Raw genomic sequence first — 25,003 nt, 5'->3', positions numbered from 1 at the left:
GCCAACAGTAGAGAGAGGTGGTCTATGGTTTCTGGGAACCTTTCTTCACAGATGAAACATCTCTTGTCTTTTACCTACCTCATTATGTCAGGTCTAACACAATGCGGGTGGGGTAAGTATAAGGCCAACAGAAAGCAGCTTGGTGTGTTAGCCGTTTGGAGATTTAGATATTTGAAAATTCTTGTCCCCTAAATGGGGAATATTCTGTATAATGCTGCCCCAAATAAGTCCAGCTTGCATTGGCTAAGGAGGGAAAGCTGAAATGCTGTTCTGTCTGTGGAGGCAGAGAAGGTGGTAAGAAACACAAGATCCATGATGACATAGGGACTAACCTGATATTTTCAGGAAAAGAAGCACAACCCAATTTAGGGGAAAGGTCAGAGGCAGAAGTAAAGTCTATGATGAGTAATATCTAAGAGAGCCACAAGAAAGTCCATAGTTCTGAACACTGTCTACAAAGCTACCCTACAAGAGAAAATGGACATTAATATGATCAACGTGTACAGAGTCCACAAGCCTTCTGACATTTTTATCTTTTTTTCCCTAGCATTAATTCTACAGCACCAGTATTTTCCAATTGGGCATGATTCTATTGCATGCAAGATTAGATCTATTTTAGATTTTTTGAATACCCCATGATCATGAGCACACCAAACCAGTGCTAGCAGCACCACACTGGAGTGATCATGATCACTGCAGCTTGTGCCATTTGATCTGAACTAGGACCTGGCTGATGAGGGACTGGTCAAAAACACATACAGCAGGACCCTAGACTACAACAGATGACATGCATCAAAGAGGGAGCCTCTGCCCAGATCCTACAGAGAGGAAAAACAGCTGCCCTTTGGTGGTGAACAGGTGCACAAGGCGAAATCCCCCTTTTGGTAGCTTGCGCTGGATGGAGTGACCTCTTGTGGTGAGAAGTCCCTGCTGAAGTGATTTGCTAGGGCACTGTCAATTCCCAGGCTGTGACCAGCTCCCAGATAAATGTCATGACTGAAGAGAAGGACCAAAGACAGAGTGCTTGCTGGCTTAGTGCCAGCGGGCATGACCCTCCCTGTTAAGGGAGAACATCAAAGCTGCGTTGTGAGTCAGGACTTGCACCACTTTGCCTGACGCAGCAGATGAACCTCCCTGAGCTCCGTGACATTTATGTGGAGTCTTGTCATCCTCTGGTCTGGAGATTGCTGAGGTGCACTCTGCAGCTGAGAGCTGAGGCATCCAAACTTGGCTTGAAGAAGAGAGAGCAGACATCTATTTTCTGGATCGGTACTAATATGGACTTTTTGTTGTTGACTGGGAGCCCCAAGGAACAGCCAGACAACCACTATTTGGCTTTGGAACTAGAACTGCCCTTGACCAACCTGTGGTTGAGGTACAGGTAAATCCGTATACTCTGGTATATGAGGTAGGCTGCCACAAGTGCCTGGTAGGGTAAGAGCAAATGTGGTGTATGCGACCTGGGAAGACTGACACAGGGAAGTATGCATTCAACAGGTCGAGGGCAGCATACCAGTCTCCCAGATCCAGAGGAAGGATGCTGCAGGCTAAGAAAACCTGGCGAAAACTTGGGCTTCCTCAGGTATTGGTAAGGCCTTTCAAGTCCAGGATAGACTGGAGATTTCCCTTGTTCTTTGGAACTGGGAAATACTTGGAGTAGAAGCTTCTGTTCCAATACCAGGAACTTCTTCCACTGCTCCCAATCACAGCAGCTCCTGAACCTCCTGCTCACGTATACTAAAGAGTGAGTGGGGGCTGGGGAGGGAGTGGGTTAGAAAGAAACTGGAAGGCAGTCCAGTCCAGGAGAAAATGGGAAAGGCAGTTGCCAAAAGGGGAGGGGAAAAGAGGATGGCTCCCTGGGTAAGTCTGATATGTCACTTTTGGACACACCCTCAAATGGTTTCTTCACCCCTTGCTTGAGAGGATTGAGCCTGACTGTGCTGAAGCTGAGGACTGACTCAGTGCTTATAGCCTTTGCTCTTCTTAGCAGGGGTCTCCCGATGCAGCTGAGTATGCTGAAAGATAGGGTGCAGGGGCACTGATGGAGCAATGCATTCCCCCACTCACTCCCTCCTTGAATAACTTTTGAGTAGGGGTGGAAACGTACAATGACAAGGTTTTAAGGTTAGTCTGGGAATCCTTATGCCTGTGTAATTTCACATCTGTCTGATCAGCAAACAGACTTAGGCCATCAAATGGAAGGTCTCTCAAGGACTGTTGAGCCTCCACCCACAAGCCAGAGAAGCAGGCAAGAAACCTGATGCATCAAAGTGGCTGACACCATTATGCGAAAAAGGCCGCTCTGGTTGCCACCATACCTTATTACAGGAGGTCTTTGAATTCCTTCCTGGAATCCTCTGAGAGGCTCCTCAAACTTTGTGATGGCTCTGAACATGTTGAAATCATGCGGTTAAGTCACCCACAACTGTAGACTGCCAGAGGAATAAATTTCCCAGCCAAACAACTCCAGCCTCTTGGAGCTTTTGTCCTTTGCTGCAACTCCTGTCTGTCCCAGTCTTTCCCTTGGGTTAACTGCCTCTACCATGAGCAAGTTTGGGGCAGGGCAGGTATAGTGGTATTCACTGTCCTTTGCTAGGACAAAATATTTTCTTTCAGCTATTTTAGAGAAAGGAAGAAGGAAGGAAAGGTTTTGCCACAGGGTAGTAGTGATTTTCTGGATCTGCTCATGCAAGGGTAGGGCCACCCTGGGAGGTGCTGAAAGGCATTGTTTGAAATATAATGACCCAGGCATGCCTTGCCAGGCTGATAGGACTCCCCAGAAAAATAGGACGAAAAAGGGTGAGAAAAAAATTCAATCCTCTTATTACTATCAAACTGTCAGAGGGGTAGCCGAGTTAGTCTGTATCTTCAAAAACAACAAGAAGTCCTGTGGCACCTTATAGACTAACAGATATTTAGAAGCGGATCTTTGCTCACGAAAGCTTACGCTCCAAAATACCTGTTAGTCTGTAAGGTGCCACAAGATTACTATCAAAGTAATCCTACACTATTAGAAGCACTAAACAAACACAACAGCTGTAGGACACAATGAGGTATGCACAAGGCATGTATGACTAAGCTCTGTCTCAGGTTGTAACATTAAGAGATGGGACAAAGGGTGGTTCATCCATGCAACATTATATAACCTCAGTGTGCAGTGTGAGGTTGTATAACATTCTACACAAGACACTTCTAATGGAAAATCTCCAAGCAAGGGCTCAAGAGGCATATATACTCCTAGAGATGAACACCTAGAGGAACACTACTCAAGGAATTGGGCATCTGTAGCTGTAAATTGCTGAGAGTCATGTCAAAGTAACAACTCAATTTGCTTCTCCTGTCATGAAGTCTCTCTGATACTAGTAATGTATAATTCTGAACAGATTTAAATTTCCACAGGATGACAATCAGAAAAGATATTTTACTTGTATGGAAAATGAAATGAAGTTTTACCAATACAAAGTCACTGTTTATGTTCTTTAGTGTTATCAAAGGATAAAAATGTAGATTATACAAACATACCTATTGTTGGATTTGTTTGGTTTCCATACTTCCAGGCCATCTCATAATTTATTGCTGCATCCTTATATGCTTGTTCCTTTTCCATTATATATCCCATATATTCATAGGCTTTGCAACAGGACTACAAAATAAATGTAGATGAGATGAATTTCAAAACTTTATTTAGAGAAACATATGCTGTACTGACAATGAACTAAATTAAATAATATGGGCGTCCCAAGGTACAATGAGGATGAGTACAAAGGGAATCTGATCAGCCTTTATCTTCCCTCAGGCCGGTGGGAAATTGGTAGGACACAATCACAGCCTGATAACCTAAAAAATATTTACCATATGAGCCAGACATGCAACCATTAGCTACCTAATTATGATAGTGTCTACCAAGAAAAAGTGCCTGTCTCCTTTCAATACACAAAACTTATTTAAAAAAACTTACCAATTTAACTATATTTCAATCTATATTATGCATGTGTATACACCAATATCTAATGTGGTCACCCACACTCTACAGGGAAAGAACATTAAGGTTGCAAAATCAAGTGATCAAGAGCTAGAAAATGACAAAAGAAATTATCTGTGCAACCTTAATTCAGTCCTCTTATGTATCTTCATGATAATACAGCCATTAATTACATGATTACATAGTATTTTTCACAAGATGCCTGCCTCATTCAGTGCACAGCACAGACTGCTTTAGCGATGAATCGGGATTGTGTAATGAAGGAAGCTGTTGGCTGTAGGGCAATTTAATTTATTGCGCAGTTCCTGTATGATGTTAGGTAAGTCATTTCAGTGAAACACTTTATATGGGCTGCGAGAGGAGGGGACAGCCCCTGAGGCCTGCCCCTTCTTCCCCAGACAGCTTGACTGCTGCAAGTGTTTCTGGGGACTGCCCCCCATACCCAGCCTCCAGGGTACTATGGGAACCCTGGAAGCTAGGGGTCAGGCCCTGGAACCTCACCCTACTTCAACAGCTTGCAGGCTGCCTGTGTGGGGGGGGGAAGGATGGGAGGGGAAGAGGTGGACAATCTCTAAAAGCCTGCCGGCCACGGTGGTGGTGGGGAAGGCTGCAGACCAAGGCAGCCCACGGAACCTCCTCACTGCCCTGACAGCCAGCTGAGTCAGTTCCAGAGCATCTCAGGCGGCAGGATGCACAAGCCGTGGCCAGTGCAGTACCACTGTTGCCACCACAGGCCTTCACTTTCCTTCATTTTTGAAAAAATATAGGTCACTGGAATAAGGCATGGCCATTTCTTCATTTATTTAAAAAAAATTCTTCAGTTAAAGGCACAAGCAATACCAGACATATCTGCTTTAATCTCAGTGCTCCAGGTCCACACCAGTGTAAAATGGGGACAAGAATACCTTCACTTCACAAGGATGTTGTGAAAATAGGTTTGTTAAATGTTTATGAAGCACTCAGTTACTATAGAGGTAAAGGCCACAAAACCCCATAAGGAAATGAATAGTCCTATTATCAGAGCAGGGGTTGTGTAGAGGTTGGTAAATAAAGCACAGGGCCTCCACAAACAGACAACAAGAATATTGAATAGTTTCTTATCAAGGGAGCAACATCCATTGTGCTCTGAAGTAAGCAGGGGAACTTGTGCAGGGAAAAACAAACTGTTGAATGATATAATTAAAGGTGTTGCAATACATATGGCACATGGGAGCGAAATTAAGCTAAATTAAAGTTGCATACACAAACTTAATTCTTCAGTACGAGAGAGGTGAAAAATCATAAAAACAAAAAATGTTTGTAAAACAGAGCTAAATGTTCTATTCGCATACAAAATTGTGTATGCAGCTACAAATAACATGAGTAAATGGAGCAAAATGTCCACAATCTGTATTTGTCTGCAATTTTCATTAACCATGAATCAGTCATTATGAGATTCATTCTTGACATTCTACAGACACCTTTAGTACATAGTGCATCAACAAAACTTGAACTTGCATAAATTACTGACAGCTCACTAAGCAGCATCTGCAGATGCATTCATTTCCTCTCTCTCGTCACTTGCTCTTCCAAAGTTCATTTCCCTCAACCAAATTTGAAATAAAATATATTTTCCTTGGCAAATATAAAAATAAAATATATAGATAAGTATATGGAAGATTGCTTTTTATATTGCCACTTACCCTGTTGTGACGAAGACACCGTTTTAAAAGTTCACCTGCCATATCGTATTTTGCAGATTGAATATAAATATCAGCAAGAAGGAGCCAACTTTTCTCAAATTCTTCTGCATCTATAGGATTCCAGTTCATTTTTGAAATGCGTTTCAACTGGTTTCTAGCTCGTGGGGTTTGTTTTAAAATCATGTAGGCTGTGGCCATTCCCAAAAGTGCTGGAATATGATCCTTCTGCAATAAAACATTTTAAGAATAAAAATAAGTTTTCTAAATTATATTGCTACTAAGCAGCTACAGATTGTTAAAACTAGAAGCTAAGACCCAAATACCAGTGACAACACTTAAAATCATCCAATTTTGAAATGCTGAATTATTTTTGCACGTGGAATGAACTTAGAATTGATCTGTTGTTGATCACGAAGTTTTAAAAGCAATGGGAATTAAATTATATGAAAGCTAATCAGCTCATGTGTACATACGTATGTGCTCATCCACCTAGAACTTAAAAAGACTTAAACAGCCACAATGGCACAGACAACAGCAGCAGTAGTACGGGGCAGCAGCCCGAGTACATACCCCTAGGTTCATCTGGATTTGTACTCAGGAAGGCTAGCCCATATTACTGCTCCCCATGCTACTGTAGGTACATGACTACTTTTAGGATTCTAGTTCAGATGACAGAGTGTACAAATATGTGTAGATTAAGCTGGGGATCATATCGTGAGCTTGTTATCCAGACCAGTCTCAAACTTCTTGAGTTAAAGTTTAAAAAAAAAAAAAAAGGTACCCCCAAATCCACCCTCCTAACTCCAAGCTTTATTCCCCATTCCACAAACCTGCCCCCACCATCACCAGGCTTAACCCTTCTCAGCCCCAAATCCACCTCCACATCGCCAGGATTAACCCTGCTCAGCCCCAAACCAACCCCCGGGACTAACCTGTCTGTGGCACTGGCTGGGGAACCTACACCAGGTGGCCACATGCACCCAGCAGAAGGAAGGCTGGCAGGGAAGTGTTTTGCTGGAGGAGGTGAGTTGAGATAAACCCACCAGGTGGGTGTGGCTGTTGAGGTAGCAGGGCAAGTGACAGGCTCTCTGCGGCTTCCTGCCCTGCTGCCGCTGAAATAATGGAACTAAATTCAGTTGGTTTAATGTCCAGATTCCTCCCACTGCGGTCAGCCATTAAACCAATTAAATTTAGTTTTACTGTTTCAGCAGTGGCAGGGCAAGGAGCCGCGAAGGAGTCAGCTATTGTAATGGAATTTTCTCACTGAACCCATATTTTCACTTCATGGAACCCTGGGGTTCTGCTAAACACCATTTGGGAAACACTGGCCTACAGTTATCCAAAGATACTAAAACTGAGTTATCGTTTAAGAAGCAGCATAAGCCTAGTTACCAATTACTTCCTACATTTGCAAATTTAGTCACAAAATTTATCAACAGAGAATGCTTCTTCAGCATGTTTTGTTGCTGATTTTTCAAAAATCACAGGAAACAAATATAAATTGCTAACAATATTAAGTATCTCAGTATTTCTTAGACTGAAAGAAAACTATAAAGAAAAAGTACTTTGTTTTGGAAGGTGGAGAGATGGGGGTGGATATCACCAACCTCAGCAACTACTATTTCAGTGAAGGTATTTAGTGCTTGTTCAACATTTGACTTCTGTTTGGTTGCCATTAGGCAATGGTTTTCCATGATGCGAAGTTGAATATGACCCTGAGTGGTCTGGGGCTTGAGTTCCTTCAAAAGTTTTTCTGCTGTTCTCACAGCCAGCTGCACAGATTCCTGCTTCTCAGTGGAATTACTATGGATTAGAAAGAAAGTTCACAAAACACCCAATTGTTGTGTAACACTATTATTAAACAAGCTAAAAGCCAGAGGTGATTGGTGGCAGGATGAAGGGAGGCACTGGCAATAAACCCCCACCCCACAGCCTGGGGAAGGGCCTAGACAACACCCTTCCATGGCAGGCCCTGCCTCTCCCCACCTCCCCCCCACCTTTTCCCCCAGCCAAGGTGGCCCAGGGACTATCAGGGCTGGTGCCAGCAGTAGGAGTCCTCACACCCTCCCCACTAAACACCTCAGCAGGAAGTGGCAAGGTACAGCCAGAGGGGGCATGGGAACATCACAGCCTCTTGCTGCTGGCACAGTCCTGCTAGTCCCCCCCACACTCACTGGAAAAAGGAAGGGGAGAAGCACAGCAAGGTGGCCCCAGCTTGCACTGCTCTTTGACCACGTTGTTCTGCTTCCAGCTGGGGACTGTGGGGGTGGTCCTCGCCTCTCCCATAGAGCTGAATGGCAGGAGAGCAGCACATGCTGGAGTTGCCTTGCTGCATCTTCCCTGCAACTGCCGGTGAGTGCAGAGGTGCAGACTCCTATTGCAGGTGCCAGCCCCGCAACTGCTGCTCACTTCTGGCTGGTCCCTCCTGCCTTAGGAGGGGATGCATACAGCCCCTGGTTTACCCTCCCATGCATCACCCCGCTATAAGCTGTAACTCTAACACACCAATGTAATTACATTATTGTACAAAATAGTTACCTTTATGTGATTAGTTCATATTGACTCTCTTCTGTACTGAAAGCTATTTTAAACGATGGACAAAGCCAGCCTACAGATTCTTAGGGTCCCAGAACAAAATCCCCTTAATTGTCTGACTGCAATTTGGTTTTCTTATTTTTATGTACCACACTGTGAGGCTCTCTCTCATTGTCTATTACAATTCAGACTTGGACCCCAAAGCGTTATCAAGATTTAAATAAAAAAATAAAACAAAACACAATAAAAAAGTCACTCACCCTACGTCACCTTCCAGATTTTCAAACACTTCACCACCTACAGTTTCATTATCTGGATTCAAACAAATTTCAATCATGTTGTAAACAGCATTCTGTCCCCAGTCACTATCCTTCCGGGCTCTATTAAAATGTCGAAGTGCATCATTCGGTTCTCCAGTATACCTAGACAAAATTGTGGAATTATGAAGCTAAATAAAGTAAACAAGAAGAAAACTGTTGCTTTCAAAATACAAAAGCATTTTTAATCTACTATGTATTTCAGAGAGTTTTTAATCTGCTTGATAAAGAGCTCCTCCTAAATGGTAAGAGCTAAGTCTACCAAATTTAGTACACAACTTTCTCTTACCATAACTTAAAGCAACTTGAGGGCTAATCTATACTTAGGTGAAGATCGACTGCGGAAAGATCTATCTTCTGGAGATCAATTTTGCTGTGTGTTAAGACACAGCAAAAATCGACCTCTCTGGGCTCGGCTGTTGGACCCTGCACTCCATGTTATCACTTGGAGTAAGGGACACTGATGTGAGATTTCCAAGCCCTAGACTACAGTAAGTAAGAAAATCAATTCTGATATGTCGCTTCTAGCTAAGCTAATGGCGTATGCTACAACTGTGTATCTGAAATCAACTTTATTCCCCAGTGTAGACCTACCCTAAGGGTGCGTCTACACTAGAAAGTACATTCGAAATCCAGATTGAAAGAGCGAGTTCTTTCAAAAGAACCCACAGAGTGTCTACACACATGGCGCTCTTTCAAAATTAACTTTGAAAGAACTCCCCCTTCTTTTGAAGTCGGTCCTCCCATCCCAGGATGGGAAGAGCACCCTCCTTCAAAAGATTATTTTCAAAGAGTGCACGTGTAGACACTCTGTGGCCCACTTTCGAAAGAGCCGGTCTTCCATGGCTGCTATCAGCTGACAGGCAGCGGCGCCACTCCCAACACAAGCGGAGCTCTATGGCTCCGGTGTCTGGCCACGTTTCAGGATGCAGGCTCCCAGAAGCCCTCAGGCAGGAAGCTGAGAATGTGCAGGCAGCAGGGAGCCCATGCTGCTGCACAGACTGCTCCCTGGCACGACGCACCAGCCAGCCTTGAGTGCTCCTCGGCACCATGGCCAGCACCCCAGACCCCGCCCACCACAGGGGCCCCCCAGAGAAACCAGGGAGCCCTCCCAGGAGGGGAGCCAGCCCCCCCATGCGCCAGCCCCCCTCCTGGACCAACACCCTCTGGGGAGACGAAGACATCCTGCACCAGACGGGGGTCCAGCGCGGGAACCCAGTGGTGTTCCAGCACCTCGCCACAGGCCTCACAGGCCAGGGTCACCCCACCTGGACCCCGGATCAGGTGAAGGAGCTGCGCCAGGGATACTGTAGGGCCCGGGACATGGTTGGGCGGTCAGGGGCAGTGCCCACCAGCTGCCCCTACTAAAAAGACCTGGACCGCCTCCTTGGGCCCAAGGAGGTGAGACCCCTGGCCGTGCTGTTGGACACAATGGTCCTGGCATCAGAACAGGAGCCCAAGACAGGGACAGAGGAGGACCATCCCGGACCCGAGCCCAGCACCAGGTGCCCACTGAGGCTGGAGACCCCAGTGATGATGAGGGCTCAAGTGAGAAGGCCCTCGTCATCGACATCCCATCTGGGTTGTCCAGCCGGGCCCCATCTGTCCGTACCTTGCCCAAATTCCTGGAGGGACCCACAGGTATGTGGCCCGCACACCAGCCATCCCAGGACTCAGGAGGGGGCATCTGGTCTCGCCCAAGGTTGCTGCAGCTCTCCCCATGTGTCCGCCACTCTGGGGCCTGTAGACTCCAGATAGCCACGTTCCCTGGACCCAGACGGGGGGGCCAACATGTGACGCACTCAGCACCACGTGGGCAAGACAGCACCACAAACCGGTGGCTGTGGAGGGACTGTGGGGGGGGGGGTTGTGTGGGGCAGCCTGTGCCCTTGGCACCCATGCAGGGAACCCCAGGACATGAACATCACAGGGCACCTAGTGTGGGAGGGGGTTCAGTGCTTGGGACTCATGGCCCCACCTGCTCCCCCCTTTTGTCTCCACAGCTCCTGTTCCCAATGGCCGGACTAGCCCCACCACTGAGTGTGGGAGGCACAACCCGGACCCCATGCTGTCCCTGCACGGGCCTGCTGCCAGGCCATCTGCCGGTGCCACCTGGGTGGGGAGGAAGATACAGGGGAGCTGCCCACACTGCAGCACTGCAGGACCTTTCCAGCATGCTGCGGGAGTGGCTGGAGATGGAGCAGCAGGCCTGGGACCGGGTGGCGGCCAACCTCGACACCCTGACCCAGGCTGTGGCCAGTCACCCGGCCCCAACCGCTGCCCCACCGCCACCCACTCCCACCGCCACCCCTCCCACCGTCCATCACCCACCCAGCCAGGGGGAGGCCATGGCTCCCACTCCCCGCGCGTCAACCCCGCACAGCCCGCAGATGCCTCCTCGCCCTAGGTGCACTCCTACCTACCTGTGGCACCGGCCCAGCCCCGATGGGGCCCCCAGACACAGGGGCACGGGGGGACAGGCAGGGTGTGGGCAATGGGGATCATGCCTGTTGAGCCCCCAGGAGCACTAAGCTCTCCCTCTCCTAGGAACCCGCCTGGGGCTGTTCCCCCCGCCCACCGTAAATAGTTGTCAAGAAGATTTGCTTTGTTATTTATATAAAACGTTTATTTTTGTGTTCCACCGCGTGTCCCCTGTGCACATGTGGTGGGGGGGAGCATGCAGTGTAGTGGTGTGTGTGGGTGCATGCATGTGTGCACATACAGAATGGTGGTGTGTGTGTGCAGAGTGGTGGAGCTCACCATGGACCCCACTCAAAGGCCTGGCACAGAGCCTCCCAAATCCGCACCCCAGCCTGCTGTGCCAGGCAGCACAGGATGACAGGGGGCTGCTCATACCCGTGCCCCGGCTGGGCGGCCCACCCCTGCATGTAGGGCTCATTCTTGGCCTCCATGAGGTTGTGCAGTGTGCAGAAGGCCCCAGCCACTGCCGGGACATTGGCCAGGCCCATCTCCAGCCTCGTGTGGAGGTACCTGAAGCGCCCCTTGAGGTGGCCGAACGCCTGCTCCATGGGATTGCGGGCCCGGTTCAGCCGCTCATTAAAACAGTCCTGGCTCAGCTGGGTGTGCCCCGTGCATGGCCTCATGAGCCAAGGCTGCAGGGGGTAGGCTGCATCCGCCACAATACATGGCGGCATTGTCATGTCCCCAATGGGCAGCTCCTGCTGGGGGGAGGAAGGTCACCTTGGACATGCTGCGTCCCAGTCCCAAGTTCCTGAAAACCCTGGTGTCATGGGCACAGCCGGACCAGCCCACGCAGATGTCCTAGAACCGGCCATTGGCATCGACGAGCGCCTGCAGGACCACGGAGTGGTAGCCCTTCCGATTCAAATAGGTCCCGCAACTGTGCTCCGGGTTCCTGATGCGATGTGGGTGCCGACCAGGGCCCCAAAGCAGTTGGGGAAGCCCAGCTCCTGGAAGCCCCACATGGCGTCGTCCAGGTCCCCGACGCGGACCAACTGCCGCAGGAGCACCTGGTTGATGACACGGACGACCTGCGGGGTGGAGAGCGGATGCACTCATGAGCGTGGCCTGGGCTGCATCCTGCACCCCCACCCCCCACCACTTCCCACCCTTGTTCGCGGTGGTGGATGCCCCACCACTCCCCAAGAGGGCCCCTTGCTGGGGCGCCTCCTACCCCCGCATGCAGTGTGGGTGTCACCCAGACATAGCTTACCTCGATGAGGTCAGCCCCAATGGTGGCCTTGCCCACCCTGAACTGGTGGCCGACGGATCAGTAATTGTCCAGGGTGGCCAGGTTCCATAGGGCGATGGCCACCCTTTTCTGTAGGGGGAGCACTGGCCTCATGCAGGTGTTCCGGTGCTGGAGGACTGGGGCGAGCCAGTGGCACAGCTCCAAAAATGTCCCCTTGGTCACCCTGAAGTTCTGTAGCCACCGGTCGTCACCCCAGTCCTCCAGCACCAGCCAGTCCCACCAGTTGCTGCTTGTGGGGAAGCTCCACAGGTGGCAGGTGACCCGGGGGACCGGCTAGGGACATTGCGCCTTGAGGACGGCCTCTAGGAGGGCAGCTAGAAGAGTGGCAACCCGGAGCCGCTGGAGCACAGTGGCCAGTGCGCTGGCCACGGCCTCAATGCTGGGGTGCTGCTGCTCGGGGTCCATGAGGGCCCAGGATGCCTGCTCCGCACTTGCTCGCTCTCTCTCTCCTCTGGCTGGGGACATGCCTGGGGGGGGCCCTTTAAGGGTATGGTGGGTGGCAGCCCCGGAAGGGCTTGTCCACCATGTGACCCTGCCCGTGGTGCTTCCTGCCCCTGCTCTTTCGAAAGAGTGCCCTGGTGCATGTGGATGCTCTCTTTCGAAATTGCACTGGAGAGACCTTTCACAATAACAGATCGAAACTTCGGTCCCTGCTGGCGTGTGTGGATGCTCCGTTTTGAAAGAGCATCTTTCGATGTTCTCCTTCAAAAGACATTCTTTCGAAACAGAGCTGTAGTTTAGACACACCCTAAGAGATTAGTTGTGTCAGGAAAAGGAGATGTGCCTGAGATGAGACTGCTTCTTATAAAGCCAAACAGAAAAAAGAAGAGATGAAATCACCAAACCAAATACAGTTTTCAAAACTGACATAACTGAGCAAATGCTGAAAAACTGAACCAAGCCAGAAAACAGCTCCTAAAATCCCAGTACCTAAATCTAGACGTCGAGTCAAGTAGCTTACAATGTCATAATTAGAAAATCAGAGTTATAACATTTTTTCCTTTTAAATTCATTATCTTTTCATATTCAATACAGTTATCCAATAAAGAATTATTTTAGTCAATTATAACTGCACCTACCAAAGATACAGTCCTTTGCAATAATGAAAACCTGGCTCAAGTTTTGCTCTGGAAGAATGTTTCTCAGCCATTACAAGAAATCTCGGAATTTCTTCCAGCTTCCCAGCTCTTCTTAACAGATCAATTAAACGTGATAGAGTTGCATAGTTATCTAGGTGCACATACATTTAGAGCCTTTTTAAAAATTAAGTCAAATTTGCTAGACAATTAGATTAGAAATAAAGTAAATCCCTCTTTTTTAATTCATACTACAAATTAAGCCAGAGTATATGAACTATTTAACACAAATTAATACAGGTACCAAACGCTGTTCTCCAAATGATATTTAAAATGCATTCTAAAAGACCTAGTGGTCAAATTACAGCTGCTATGGACCCAACATAAAAATCAAATATCATTTGCTACCTACACTCTTGACTTCTTCAAACAGACTTCCCTGTAGCAAATTTTACCATCTCTCCAGTATCACTAAAACATTCAGGTTTACCTGTGCCTTTACTCATACTTTGCATATAAACAAACAAAAATTTATAGCACACTCCAGTTACTTATTTTAGGCTTGAAAACCTACTTCTGTTTGCATACACAGAAACTTTGGAAGCATATTTGAAACAGAAAAAAAGTTAAGTAAGTCTGTATCTGTATTAGATGCACATTTAATATAGGACATTTCATCTAGATACAGTAAAATTCCTTTAATCCAGCACATCTGGCACCAGACAGGTGCCAGATTACCACATTTTCCAGACTACTGGAACCCCCACACCCTAGTTCAAACCACCCTGTCGCGGCTCACCACTCCTCCAAGTCCCCAGCTTCTTCCCACCCCTGGGCTTCTCACCTTCTGCACCCTCATGCTTCTGCAGCTTCTGCACCCCTGTGCTCCCGCAGCTACAACCCCACACGTCTTTAGCGTCAACACTCCTGTGGCTCCTGCAGCCCCACACTCCCTGGTTCCAACCCTTGCATGCCCCAGCTCAACTCCACTCCAGGCTTAACCCCCCTATCTCCTCTCCCACAGCCCCAACCCACCACCCTAGCACCCTACTTACACGAATATCTTGGCGTATGCTGGACCATCAGAGGCCAGAGTAAAGACACTTTACTGTATAAGCATTTCTTCTTAAATTCTGTAGAAAAATGCTTTAAATGTTTGTGTCTATGACCTCCATCAGAACAAGGAGATGGTTCATGTCTGACATTCGTATATTAGAAAGAAATCAAAGTATCATCACTGAATACACACCTGGTTTGCGTTCTAAGAGCTGCTGAAAATGAAAAACAGCTTGTTCATAGTCCTGCTTCCTGAACATGAGATCAGCCATCATCTGACATGAGAAAACATTTAAAGAAAAAAGCAGTAATAAGACAGCCTGGAAAGGTTTTTTTTTTTTTCATTAAATTTTCATATCAAAAGATTTGGGGATTAAACAAGAGAACCAAAACAATGAAATCTGGTTCTCTAAAAAAAAGAGTTCTTGAACTTCAAAATTTTAAAACTTTTTGCATAATAACGAAAATTAATATTTGTTTGGAGAGATACTCTAATTTATATTAACTTAAAGAGAACTAGTTTCTGTTTATATCAAGAAATCCTGCCCAGGACACGATGAGTTCTTCCTTGTTAATCATAAAATATTAAACAAAGAATCATATGTTAAGAGAAAGGAATAGGGTTTTTTCTCAATTATGTATTCAATTATTTTTCAATTATGTATTTTCCATTTAAAAAAAATCTTTAAGAATGGATTCCTTCTAGCACAAATTGTGTTTTTATTAGAAAGCCAGGGTGAGTATATATAGAGAAGTAGTTCACGATCACTTATTAAGACTTCAAGAAAAAAGTGTTATAACCCATATGAGTAATAAGAAATAAGTCCAAATAAAAGGTGAATAAAAAATTATCAAATGATCTTCTGAATGTCATTTCCTCCTGGTTCATCATACAGTATCAGAATAAAAAGCTATGCATGATTATGACCACCAATGAGCAGGTTAAAAAAAAAACAACAATTTTTCCAGTACAGTGAAATCTTTCAATTGCTTGATCCATCGTGTAAGAGGTAACTTTTAGTTTCAAAGGGAGAATGAACATAATAAGAGGAAATTATGCAGTCTGTTAAAACCCTATCCCTCCCTTAAGGTCAACAAGCTCCCAGACGGATGCCAGCCCAGCAGATAAAATACTCAGGGCTGTATCTTTTCCAGGTAAGCAGCACGATAGTCAAGATGTGGATTAAGAAAATAGTTTTTGCACAACAAACTGTTTACATAGTTGGCGATTAGCCTATTCTGGCCACTGTTCCTCTTACAGTTCCTTCTCCCCTTCTCATATTTCTGTAACATGCTTTCTGTATCAAGATAGTAATGCTAAATAGACTAACAGTCATTAACGATGACAGTTAATGTTCTGATGACAATGAATATCCAAATTACACTTACTGTTAGGTTGTTGATCTTCATTTACTAGATCTCCAGGGTTTTTTTTAAATATATATGGATATTCTCTATACACATATTTTAGACCAGGTGTGTCCAACCTGTGGCCCGCGGGCCGCATGCGGCCCTGGACAGCTAGTAATGCAGCCCCACAAGATCATAAACTTTTAACATTATTATGTGATTTATATACATTACCTATATTATATATTTTGTATGCAGCCCAAGACTATCTTCACCCAATGCAGCCCAGGCAACGCAAAAGGTTGGACACCCGTGTTTTAGACAGTACATATTAAATAATTTTCTAATACTGAAGTCCTCTTGACATAGCAAATTTCATAAATACAGTGTACTAACCATTGTCGCTGCTTCATTATCTTGGTCATTCTTCAGTAACAATGCACACTGATGTTGGCAGGCATCAGAATCATCTTGTGCAAGATACAAACGTGCAAGTTCCAACATTACCTGGGGATGAAAAAAATGCAAAAGTATTCTTCTTTTTGCACTTGTAGAGTAGGAGGATGATTTAGCGGTTAGTGTTTTAGCTTAGCATTTAGGAGACATGGGGGTTCAATGCCCTGACTGCCTACTTGATTTTGGACAAGCCACTTTGCAAATGTAAATCTGTTTCCCCATCTGCAAAATGGGAATAAAAGCACTTTCCATGCTTCATAAGGGTGTTGTGAGGATAAATACATTAAGTACTGTGAGGCACTCAGCTAATACGTGATGGTAAAGTGACAGATGGCGCGCTCTATAAACAAAAATATAATATTTTAAGGCTGCACAACCAACAAAAGAAGGCGAACACCATCTCATTAATATATTCTGATTAATATTAATATTAGAACACAGGTTGAACCTCTCTAGTCCAGCACCCTTGGGACCTGACTGGTGCCAAATGAGAGAATTTGTTGAACCACAGGAGGTCAATATTGTCTTGCAGTATTATCAATACTTACACTGATTACAGAGCTCTTAGAAGACACTGGAGCTAAATAATAGCAGCACAGAACAGAGAAGGACAGGACTGGTGGCTATAAACAAACTTCATGGGACCATGGGGAAACTTGGCCACACCCATGATAAGTGATCATCCAGCTAACTACAATCATGCCAGACCATGGATGTTGCTGGACAAGAGTGTGCTGCACAAGAGAGGTTCAAACTGTATAAGCCACCAAGGCAGAAACTATATTTTTTAATAGACTGGAACACTGGCACCCCAATCACAATCAGTTTCTCAAGGTACAACTGCTAGACAGTAAACCCTTGATTTAAAAGGGCTAATAGGAGTAAAGGGGTGTCTGGTAACACCGAAAGTCCATTAAATCCGAATCTGCAGGACTGGAGGCACCTTGCAAGGCGCACTAAGGAGTACTCCATTTGAGACCTGGGAGGAATGCAGCAGGCTCTTCGTGCTGTTTACAGAGCAGACCCTCTGGGCTCACCTGCCACAAGCTGCTCATCACCCACCCAAGGCTGGGCACTCCCAAGGAAACTAAGTTTCCCTGGAGAGGGCATGCTTCTGCCCAGGGCTCTGGCTAGCAGGAAGCCTCCCAGCTGTTGGGTCTGCACACCTACCTTGCTGGGAGGAAGCTGAGCACTCTCCCTCTCCCTCTGCCAGCAGGCAGCCCCTGAGGAGTGACAGCTAAGTTTGCTGCTCACCTGGTATTGGTGTAGTTGTTGTGCAGGGCAACTTGGAGGGGTAGAGGAAGAGAGGGGTCTGCCAGAACAAGCTTTCAAGTGCATGCGCACCCCTCCCCCCAGCTGTTGGGGGGAGGAATAGCTCAGTGGTTTGAGCATTGGCCTGCTAAACCCAGGGTTATGAGCTCAGTCCTTGAGGGGGCCATTTAAGGAATGGGGGCAAATAGATTTAAAAAAAGGGGGGGGGGCATAGTGCTTGGTCCTGCCAAAAGGACAGGGAACTGGACTTGATGACCTCCTGAGGTCCCTTCCAGCTCTATGAGATCTGTGTCTCTATATATTATTATAAGATGACAGGTGGCACAGAGGAGACAGTCATGGTCACTCAGTTAGGAACAAGTGGGTTAGATGGCTCTGCTAAGTCACTAGCATTTAATTAGGGGAGAGGAGCTGGCAGAGAGTGCCCATTATTTCTAAAGTCCGTTAAACTGGGGTCCATTGAATCAAGGGTTTAGTTTATAAATATTAACTAACCAAAGCTTTCTAAGGGGGAAGTCCAGCATAGGAGCTGAGATTCAACCAGGGGCAATTTTGAATAAAGCCATGAAAAGTTCTTCAGGGGAAGGGCCACCTCAGACCCAGTCCTGTTCCTACTTGATCAGGTCCCATTTGTGTCATGCTTCATGCTGGGAAATACAATCAGGGTACCGTTTGAGAGAATAACTAGATCAGACATTTGACTCTTAGTCCTGTCCTATGCAGCTGCTCAAGTTCAATATAAAAAAAGGAAATAATCATGACCTTAGATAATTTTTACTTGGCCCGCTGATCTGACTTTTGAAACTAAATGATTATCTTTAACTTGCTTAATCAGAACAGTCTTTTGAACATGTTTTCCTTATTAATAATTACTTGAACAGTATGCAATGCTTACTTAGGTCTACTAAACTATTCTACTACAATTATCTTGGGAGGTAGGTTCTCATTTTATATGAAAAGTGAGACAGCGGCATTCCAAAGCCACAGAAAGTCAGCAGAACTCAGGAATTTGGCTAATATTGCTGTACTGAAAAACAAATGCAACACCCTGTCACAAGCATATCTCAGCTATATTTCTCATTATCCAGTACTGAAACTCATCCCAGTAACCTTCTCCTCCACATTAAATTATTACAATTCCCATTTTGCAATCTTTCTTCTTTGCAGAACAGAAAAGTCTCAAGTTATCCAAAATGCAATGGTAGGGGAACAGGAAAACACAAGATTATACGCCCACTCTTGGCTCATAATTTTGGCTACTTAATGGGGAAAAATGTAACTTGAAAGCTTTACCTATTGCCCTATATGGAAAAAAACTTGTCCCAGCTTATTGCCCTCTTGGGCTATCAACCTAATTTCTAAATACGGCCTTCACACTCCAGCTATTACTGTACTACAAACTTCAAACACTTGGCCATATAATGTATGTTTCCACATCTTTGAAACATGTTGCCTCTGAATACAAAACAAAAACAAAAAAAAGCGTTTTGGGGGGTTTTCGTTTTGTTTAAAAGGTTCATTTTTTCATTCACTTTTTTTCCCATTGCACTTCAAACTTATGTCTCATGTTTTGTATGAGCCTTTTTTGTGTGCTTAATTCTAGTGTAGACAGAATCATAGGGCTGGAATGGACCTCAGGAGGTCATCTAGTCCAGCACCCTGCTTTAAGTGGGACCCAACTAAGGCATCCCAGCCAGGACCTTGTTGAGCCAGAATTTAAAAACCTCTAGGGATGGAGATTATACCACCTCTCTAGGCAACGCATTTCAGTGCTTCATCACCCTCCCAGTGAAGTAGTTTTTCCTAATAACCAACCTACTCCTCTCCTTCTGTAACTTTAGACCATTGCTCCTTTTCTGCCATCTGTCAGGAGTGAGAACAGTTTCTCTCCATCCTCTTTAGAGCACCCCTTCAGGAAGCTGAAGGCTGCTATTAAATCACCCCTCAGTCTTCTCTTCTGCAAACTAAATAAGCTCAAATCCCTCAGCCTCTCCTCATAGGTCAATATCAAAATAGCCAGACTTTTGCTGGAAGCCCCACTGGAAAAAGAGGATAGTTGCATTCCAACAAACTGAAATGTGAACTGTAGCTTGCCCAACACTCAAAGACTACGTCTACACTAGGTAAAGTAAGTCAACCACAATTACGCAATTCTAGCTCTGGCAACTGCATAGCTAGAATCGATGTATCTATGCTCAGCTAACTTTGGCTGTCTCTACTGGGGACAGCTGAGGGGAGAGTGTTTCCAAGCTACCTCCCTTACTCGTGTCTCATGAGGAGTACATGGGTCAACTGCAACCCGAGAGGTCAATTTCACACATCCATACCAGACACATGAACTTGAATCTTGGAAGATTGACCCCGATCTTCTGGGGTAGTGGAGACATAGCCCAAGTGGAAAAGATGTTAAGTTGCACTGTTTTTGTTAAAACCTTTAACTTCAACAAAACAGTGTTCTAATCAATTTGGCTAATCATCATCTCTCCATCTCAAGTTAAGGATCAAAAAACTGCAGAAATATCTTGTCATCTAGGAAAACAGGAAATTAAAGACTTGATATTTCAAAGAGCTTATTGTCACTACAACAGTTAGTGAGAGTTACTCCATTTGAGCTAGCCTAGTTCAAGTTAGAGTGGTTATGCAGTGGAACAATATTTGAGCTACACAGAATTGACTAGATTAGCAACTGAAGAGCTGTGCAAACTTTGAGGGTACCTTATGGCTTCATTCCTAAATGCATTACCAGCAGCACTTAAAATCAGCCCATGCCTCCTGACCGATAAGCTAGGTCAAGTTGATAAAACCTCTTAACTTGAACTATAGATTTGTAGGAGTGAATAAGAGTTGGGCTGAGCAACACTATTTACCAATGCAGTGGAGAAAGCCCTAAGACAGAAACAAACAGAAAGAGAACCCAGGCTGTCTCTACATGTTGAAGCAGTAACAAAAAGGCATCCTTTTTTTCTTTCACTTTGTCGTTCACCAGTAAAAGTTGTTAGATGACTTGATCCTTTCAATAAAAGGTGACATAAAATACATATTTTTGAGGTAAGACTGACCTTGTTATCTGTTTCACAATGAACAAGAGCTTCTTTGTAAAATTTAATTGCTTTCTCGTAGTTTCGCTGGGCTGTACAATGTTTTGCAATCTCAGCACAAATCTCAGCTACTAGCTGTTTCTGTGCAGGAACTGCATCCAGCTGCTCTATTTGAACCCGTTTGAGTACTCTGGCTTGCAATTCACGAGCCTACAGGAGAAAATGGGTGAGGGAGGCAGAAAGTGAACATGATAATAACAAACACATTGTTAATGTAACTAGACAAAAAATGCACAGGAGAGTTTGCATTCACAAGTTTGTTGTTTGAAAAAAAATGCTTCCAAGGAAAATTCTTGCCCCAAACTCACAATGCACTAAAACATCAAACTGGCTTTTGAATTCTTGTTGTTTTCTTTTTTCTTAAAATATGCACACATTTTAATATTGATTGTTGCAAGGAGATACTGATATCCTAGAATCTTGACTTAACATTAAAATCTCCTTACCCTTACACTTAACATTGCCCTTGGGTAGCAACAGAAACTCAAATACTACAAGCTTGGCTCCCACAAACTCCTCATATTGATCAAGGACTGTGCTTTGGACTGAAGCAAGCAGACGCTTCTAGTTTGATTCCAGACCTAGTCTTCAGCCACTCTCCTGGAATTATGGTGGCTTGAAGATATGGTTGGGACTTGGAATTTACGCAAACATCCTTTGGTTTTAATTAAAGGTCACCTAAGAGCTAGCAACACTAATAATTTCAGCTATCATCAAACCACTAATCTAGAGGTAAAGATATCTGTATCCTATTACTAATTCTGTAAGCAATTCAGTCTCAAGGTTTTTTTTCCTTTTCACTTTAGCCACTCGGCTATCCAATTTATTTCGGGGGAATGCTAAAAGTCCCTCTCCTCCCCAAAAAATCTTAAAAAGTTCAACATACTTATGCCTTCTTTACCTGTTGTAAAGAAACAATAGCTTCATCTGTCTTCTCCATTTTGCTATAAATTTTTGCTAGAAGAACTTGGTAACGTCCATCTTCCATTAGAGAGGACAACTCATTGTCTGTTAAAATATGAAACAAAAAATTAAAGTAGGAATTGCTTTCTTTGGACAGTTTAATGACACTTTGTAGATGAATCATAACACAGATGAAGCTCTGCATGAGCATCTTCAAGGTTGAAGACTGGGAAAGAACTGGACTGGAGAGCTGCAAAAGATTCAATTAAAAGGATTAGCACATTTAATTCATCTTAAATTTGAAGTGGCTAGTGTTGTGTTTTAAATCTGTGGCTTGGAGTTAGTGAACAGCTGGGGAGTAAAGATTTAACAATTGATTACGTTTAGAGGGACACCAGCTAACTTTTAATTCAAAAAGATGTTGAACAGATGTAAACCTAACCAAAACAACTTGCTGAGATGATCTGGAATAAATACCATACATTGGTCTGTTTAAAAATAAAGCCATCTTAATTTCAAAAGCTTGAGAGAATAAAAGGCTCTTATGTACTCTGAATAAACTACACAAATTAAGGGTCTAATCCTACTCCCACTGAGGGAATACGAAATGCCCTAATGTTTTCAATGGGACTAGAACTAGCCTGTATGATGCCTTCATTTAACTACTGCTAAATTCTGAAGAACCACTTAGTTTTGGATGGATTTTGATAGAAAAAAAGACCATACTGGAAGCATAGTTTTGTTTATTTTAAATAGTTTTCAAGGGCTACTAAAACCCTCTAAGCTACTTGTATTTGATGAATGTGAAAGAATAATGGAATTAACAGCTTTGAAGAACATAAGCACTTACATTATATTCGATAATTTTCACCTGCTTTCCAACTGACACAGCATGTCTGCGTTAGTTTGGGCATTTATATGCCTACTTTTGAGCAAAGAGATCTTATTACCACTCAATAAAACCATATAGCATCATACTAAATACACAGGTCCCTAAAATTAACGTGTATTTTAAAAAAACATAGTACCGTGAACAGCACTCTATAACCAAACTGTCTCTAAGGAGCTGTGTGTGTAAATATGTAGTTTAGGTGGCTTAATAAATTTTCTGTCTCTATTTCTCATTTACCGTAGGATTACTCTCCGCAATGTATTTCTTATTTTTCTGTATATTATTACAGAACATGTATTTTTGAAGATGAAGTACATTCACAAAAATGCTATTTAACAGTTCCACAGCTCACCCAATGGCACAATAATTTGTCACCTATGGACACTGAGAAAACATAAGGAAAAACGTTTTTCAAAAGAGGATTTATAAAGGAATTAAGTTTGGATGGTGCACTTTTTTGCTGCCTTGTTTTCTTTACATCACGTGAAAGGTGATGATGGAGCAGCTTGTTTGTACTGTTATAGGGGGAAAAAATCATAATTTGTATAAATATGTGACTCTTGAGTTAGCCAGACCCAGATGGCCTTGGCTAACTGAATCAGATTCCATACAAGTAGATTGACTGTGCATGCAAAGTCTATTTCTAGATTTTCTGCATTTAATATTCAGATCTTGTGTAGGCTAGCAGACTAGTGAATTAAAACTATAATGGCATTACAAAAGCCAGAAGTATGGAAGTTGAGCTAATAAAAGAAGGGACTTTTAGTCAGCCTTCAAAATTTGATTTCTGCTATTTAACATCAATAAGCAAGTACAACTTGAACCTCTAAAAACCGGGACTCCTTAGTCCGGCAACATCTGTAGTCCAGTAGGACCATGGATGTTCCTAGACCGTAGAGTCCCAATGGCAGGAGGGCCAGCAGCAGGGAGGCCAGAAAACAGGAGCCCAGCTGGGAGCCCTGCTGGGGTCTAAAGCCCAGATGAGCCAGCAGCAGCAGGGCTGATGGCAGTAGGGTCAGTGGCCAGGACTGGGAGTAGAACAGGTGCAGCAGCCAGGGGGACTGGCTGCAGGAGGGTCCACCAGGTGGGAGCAGGGGGGCCAGAAGTGACCTCCCTGGTCTGGCAAACTCCCTCATTCATGAGTGGTCAGGTCCCAAGGGTTCTAGACCAGGGAGGTCCAACTTGTAATATTTTGAATAAAGGATACCTTTGTTAAAGACTTAAACTACTCCACCTCTTTAACTCAAGCTGTTATGAGCACACAAGGAACATCTCATACTTCCAAAGGTTCTTTGAAAAAATGAAATCTGTCTTTTTTTCTGGTTTTGTTAAAAGTTACTGGTACATTGCCATCTGGCTATGGTCTGAAGAAGTGGGTCTGTCCCACGAAAGCTCACCTAATAAACTATTTTGCTAGTCTTTAAAGTGCTACTTGACTGCTTTTTGTTTTGATAGTGTATAGACAAGCACGGCTTACTCTCTGTTAGTATTGCCAATACTAGTTTGACAGTCTAGAAGATAAAATGTCCACACCATACCCATTTATTCCTTAAAAAAACAAAAAAACAAACAAACAAAAAATAAAACAGAACACACACACAGACACATAATAATGTTTCTATTTTGTTGCAAATAAAATGACTAGCTCATACCAGACTCATGGTCCAAAGCTTGCTGAAGTACTTTTTCCGCTTTTTCATACTGCCCCAGTTTCAGCAGGAGTTCAGCCAGATCATAGCAAAGGATATTTTGTTGACCAGTTTTCAGTGCAGCTTCATAATAGCTTATTGCCTGAAACCAATACTTGTTAATAAACTTATGGAAATTGGAGTTCTAAAGTAATATAAATGCTTGATCTTTGGTAATCAGTGAAATATTGCTTAATGATGCAATTACCTGCTCCATTCTAAACCCAATTAAATCAAATGTCCTGTAAAACACTAAAAAGTAGGTAACAGTAGATATTTGTGTATTGAGTTAAAGGCTCAGAAGTTAAGTGTCAAATTTAAGATTGCCTGTGCAGTCTTAGTTCTGTTCCCCGGGCATATGCATTATGATACAAACTTTATGATATACATTTTTTTTAAACACAGGACCTCTCCCTCCTACTGAGTTTTGGGTTATTTTTTTCTCTGACAACTCAAAAGAGCCACATCTGAATCAAAAAAACCCTGAGGTTCTTCCTGAGTGGACACTCGGAAGGCTGTTGCTTTGAGTATCTGGGTATTTTCTGTCTAGCTTGCCCTTGCTATATGAAAAGCTTGTAGTTTGGTGCAGTAGGGTAAGATTCCAGTGTTTGCAGTATGGTTCTGAAACCTCTTAAGAAGTGTAAAGGATCACCAGTACATGCACTCAGTAAATCTGTACCAAGAAGGGCAGGCAAGTCTTCAGTTGCATTCTGCAGCTCTCTAGAGTCCTGTAAAAGACATGGTTCAAAGAGAGGGACACCATCTCCAAATCTGTTTGAGTGGTGGAGGAAGAGTTCTTCGCTAGAAGATGGAGAGAAGATGTGCCATGGTAAGAAAAGAGAATTTCTCCAATGCTGCCACAGATCTTTGAGGCAACATTAATATCATAAGCTCCAAGCATGTACCATGTGGAGCGTAGCACCTTCAATGCAGAGGGAGGCACTAAAGACATAGTAATGCCAA

At 44.3% G+C, this 25,003-nt stretch overlaps 1 protein-coding gene across 6 annotated transcripts in view; it reads right to left on the bottom strand.

The window, feature by feature from the left end:
• The window catches only part of TTC21B (tetratricopeptide repeat domain 21B), a 77,070-nt gene that overhangs the window by 3,137 nt on the left and 48,930 nt on the right, over nt 1-25,003 (bottom strand). For 3 of the 6 annotated variants that reach the window (XM_075000601.1, XM_075000607.1, XM_075000606.1), the window contains 10 exons: nt 24,005-24,143; nt 21,459-21,565; nt 20,519-20,707; nt 16,128-16,238; nt 14,575-14,656; nt 13,329-13,479; nt 8,460-8,621; nt 7,230-7,467; nt 5,665-5,889; nt 3,523-3,643 (listed from right to left, as the gene is read on the bottom strand). In XM_075000601.1, the coding sequence (XP_074856702.1) occupies nt 3,523-3,643; nt 5,665-5,889; nt 7,230-7,467; nt 8,460-8,621; nt 13,329-13,479; nt 14,575-14,656; nt 16,128-16,238; nt 20,519-20,707; nt 21,459-21,565; nt 24,005-24,143 (1,525 nt within the window). Of the gene's footprint in view, nt 1-3,522; nt 3,644-5,664; nt 5,890-7,229; nt 7,468-8,459; nt 8,622-11,152; nt 12,029-13,328; nt 13,480-14,574; nt 14,657-16,127; nt 16,239-20,518; nt 20,708-21,458; nt 21,566-24,004; nt 24,144-25,003 lie in introns of those variants that run through there. The other 3 variants (XM_075000603.1, XM_075000605.1, XM_075000604.1) reach the window with 3 other exon arrangements.

The sequence above is a fragment of the Carettochelys insculpta genome, chromosome 8 (assembly GCF_033958435.1).
Source record: "Carettochelys insculpta isolate YL-2023 chromosome 8, ASM3395843v1, whole genome shotgun sequence".
In the NCBI taxonomy this organism is placed as follows: domain Eukaryota; kingdom Metazoa; phylum Chordata; order Testudines; family Carettochelyidae; genus Carettochelys; species Carettochelys insculpta.
This window is presented reverse-complemented; position numbering and strand designations above follow the sequence as displayed.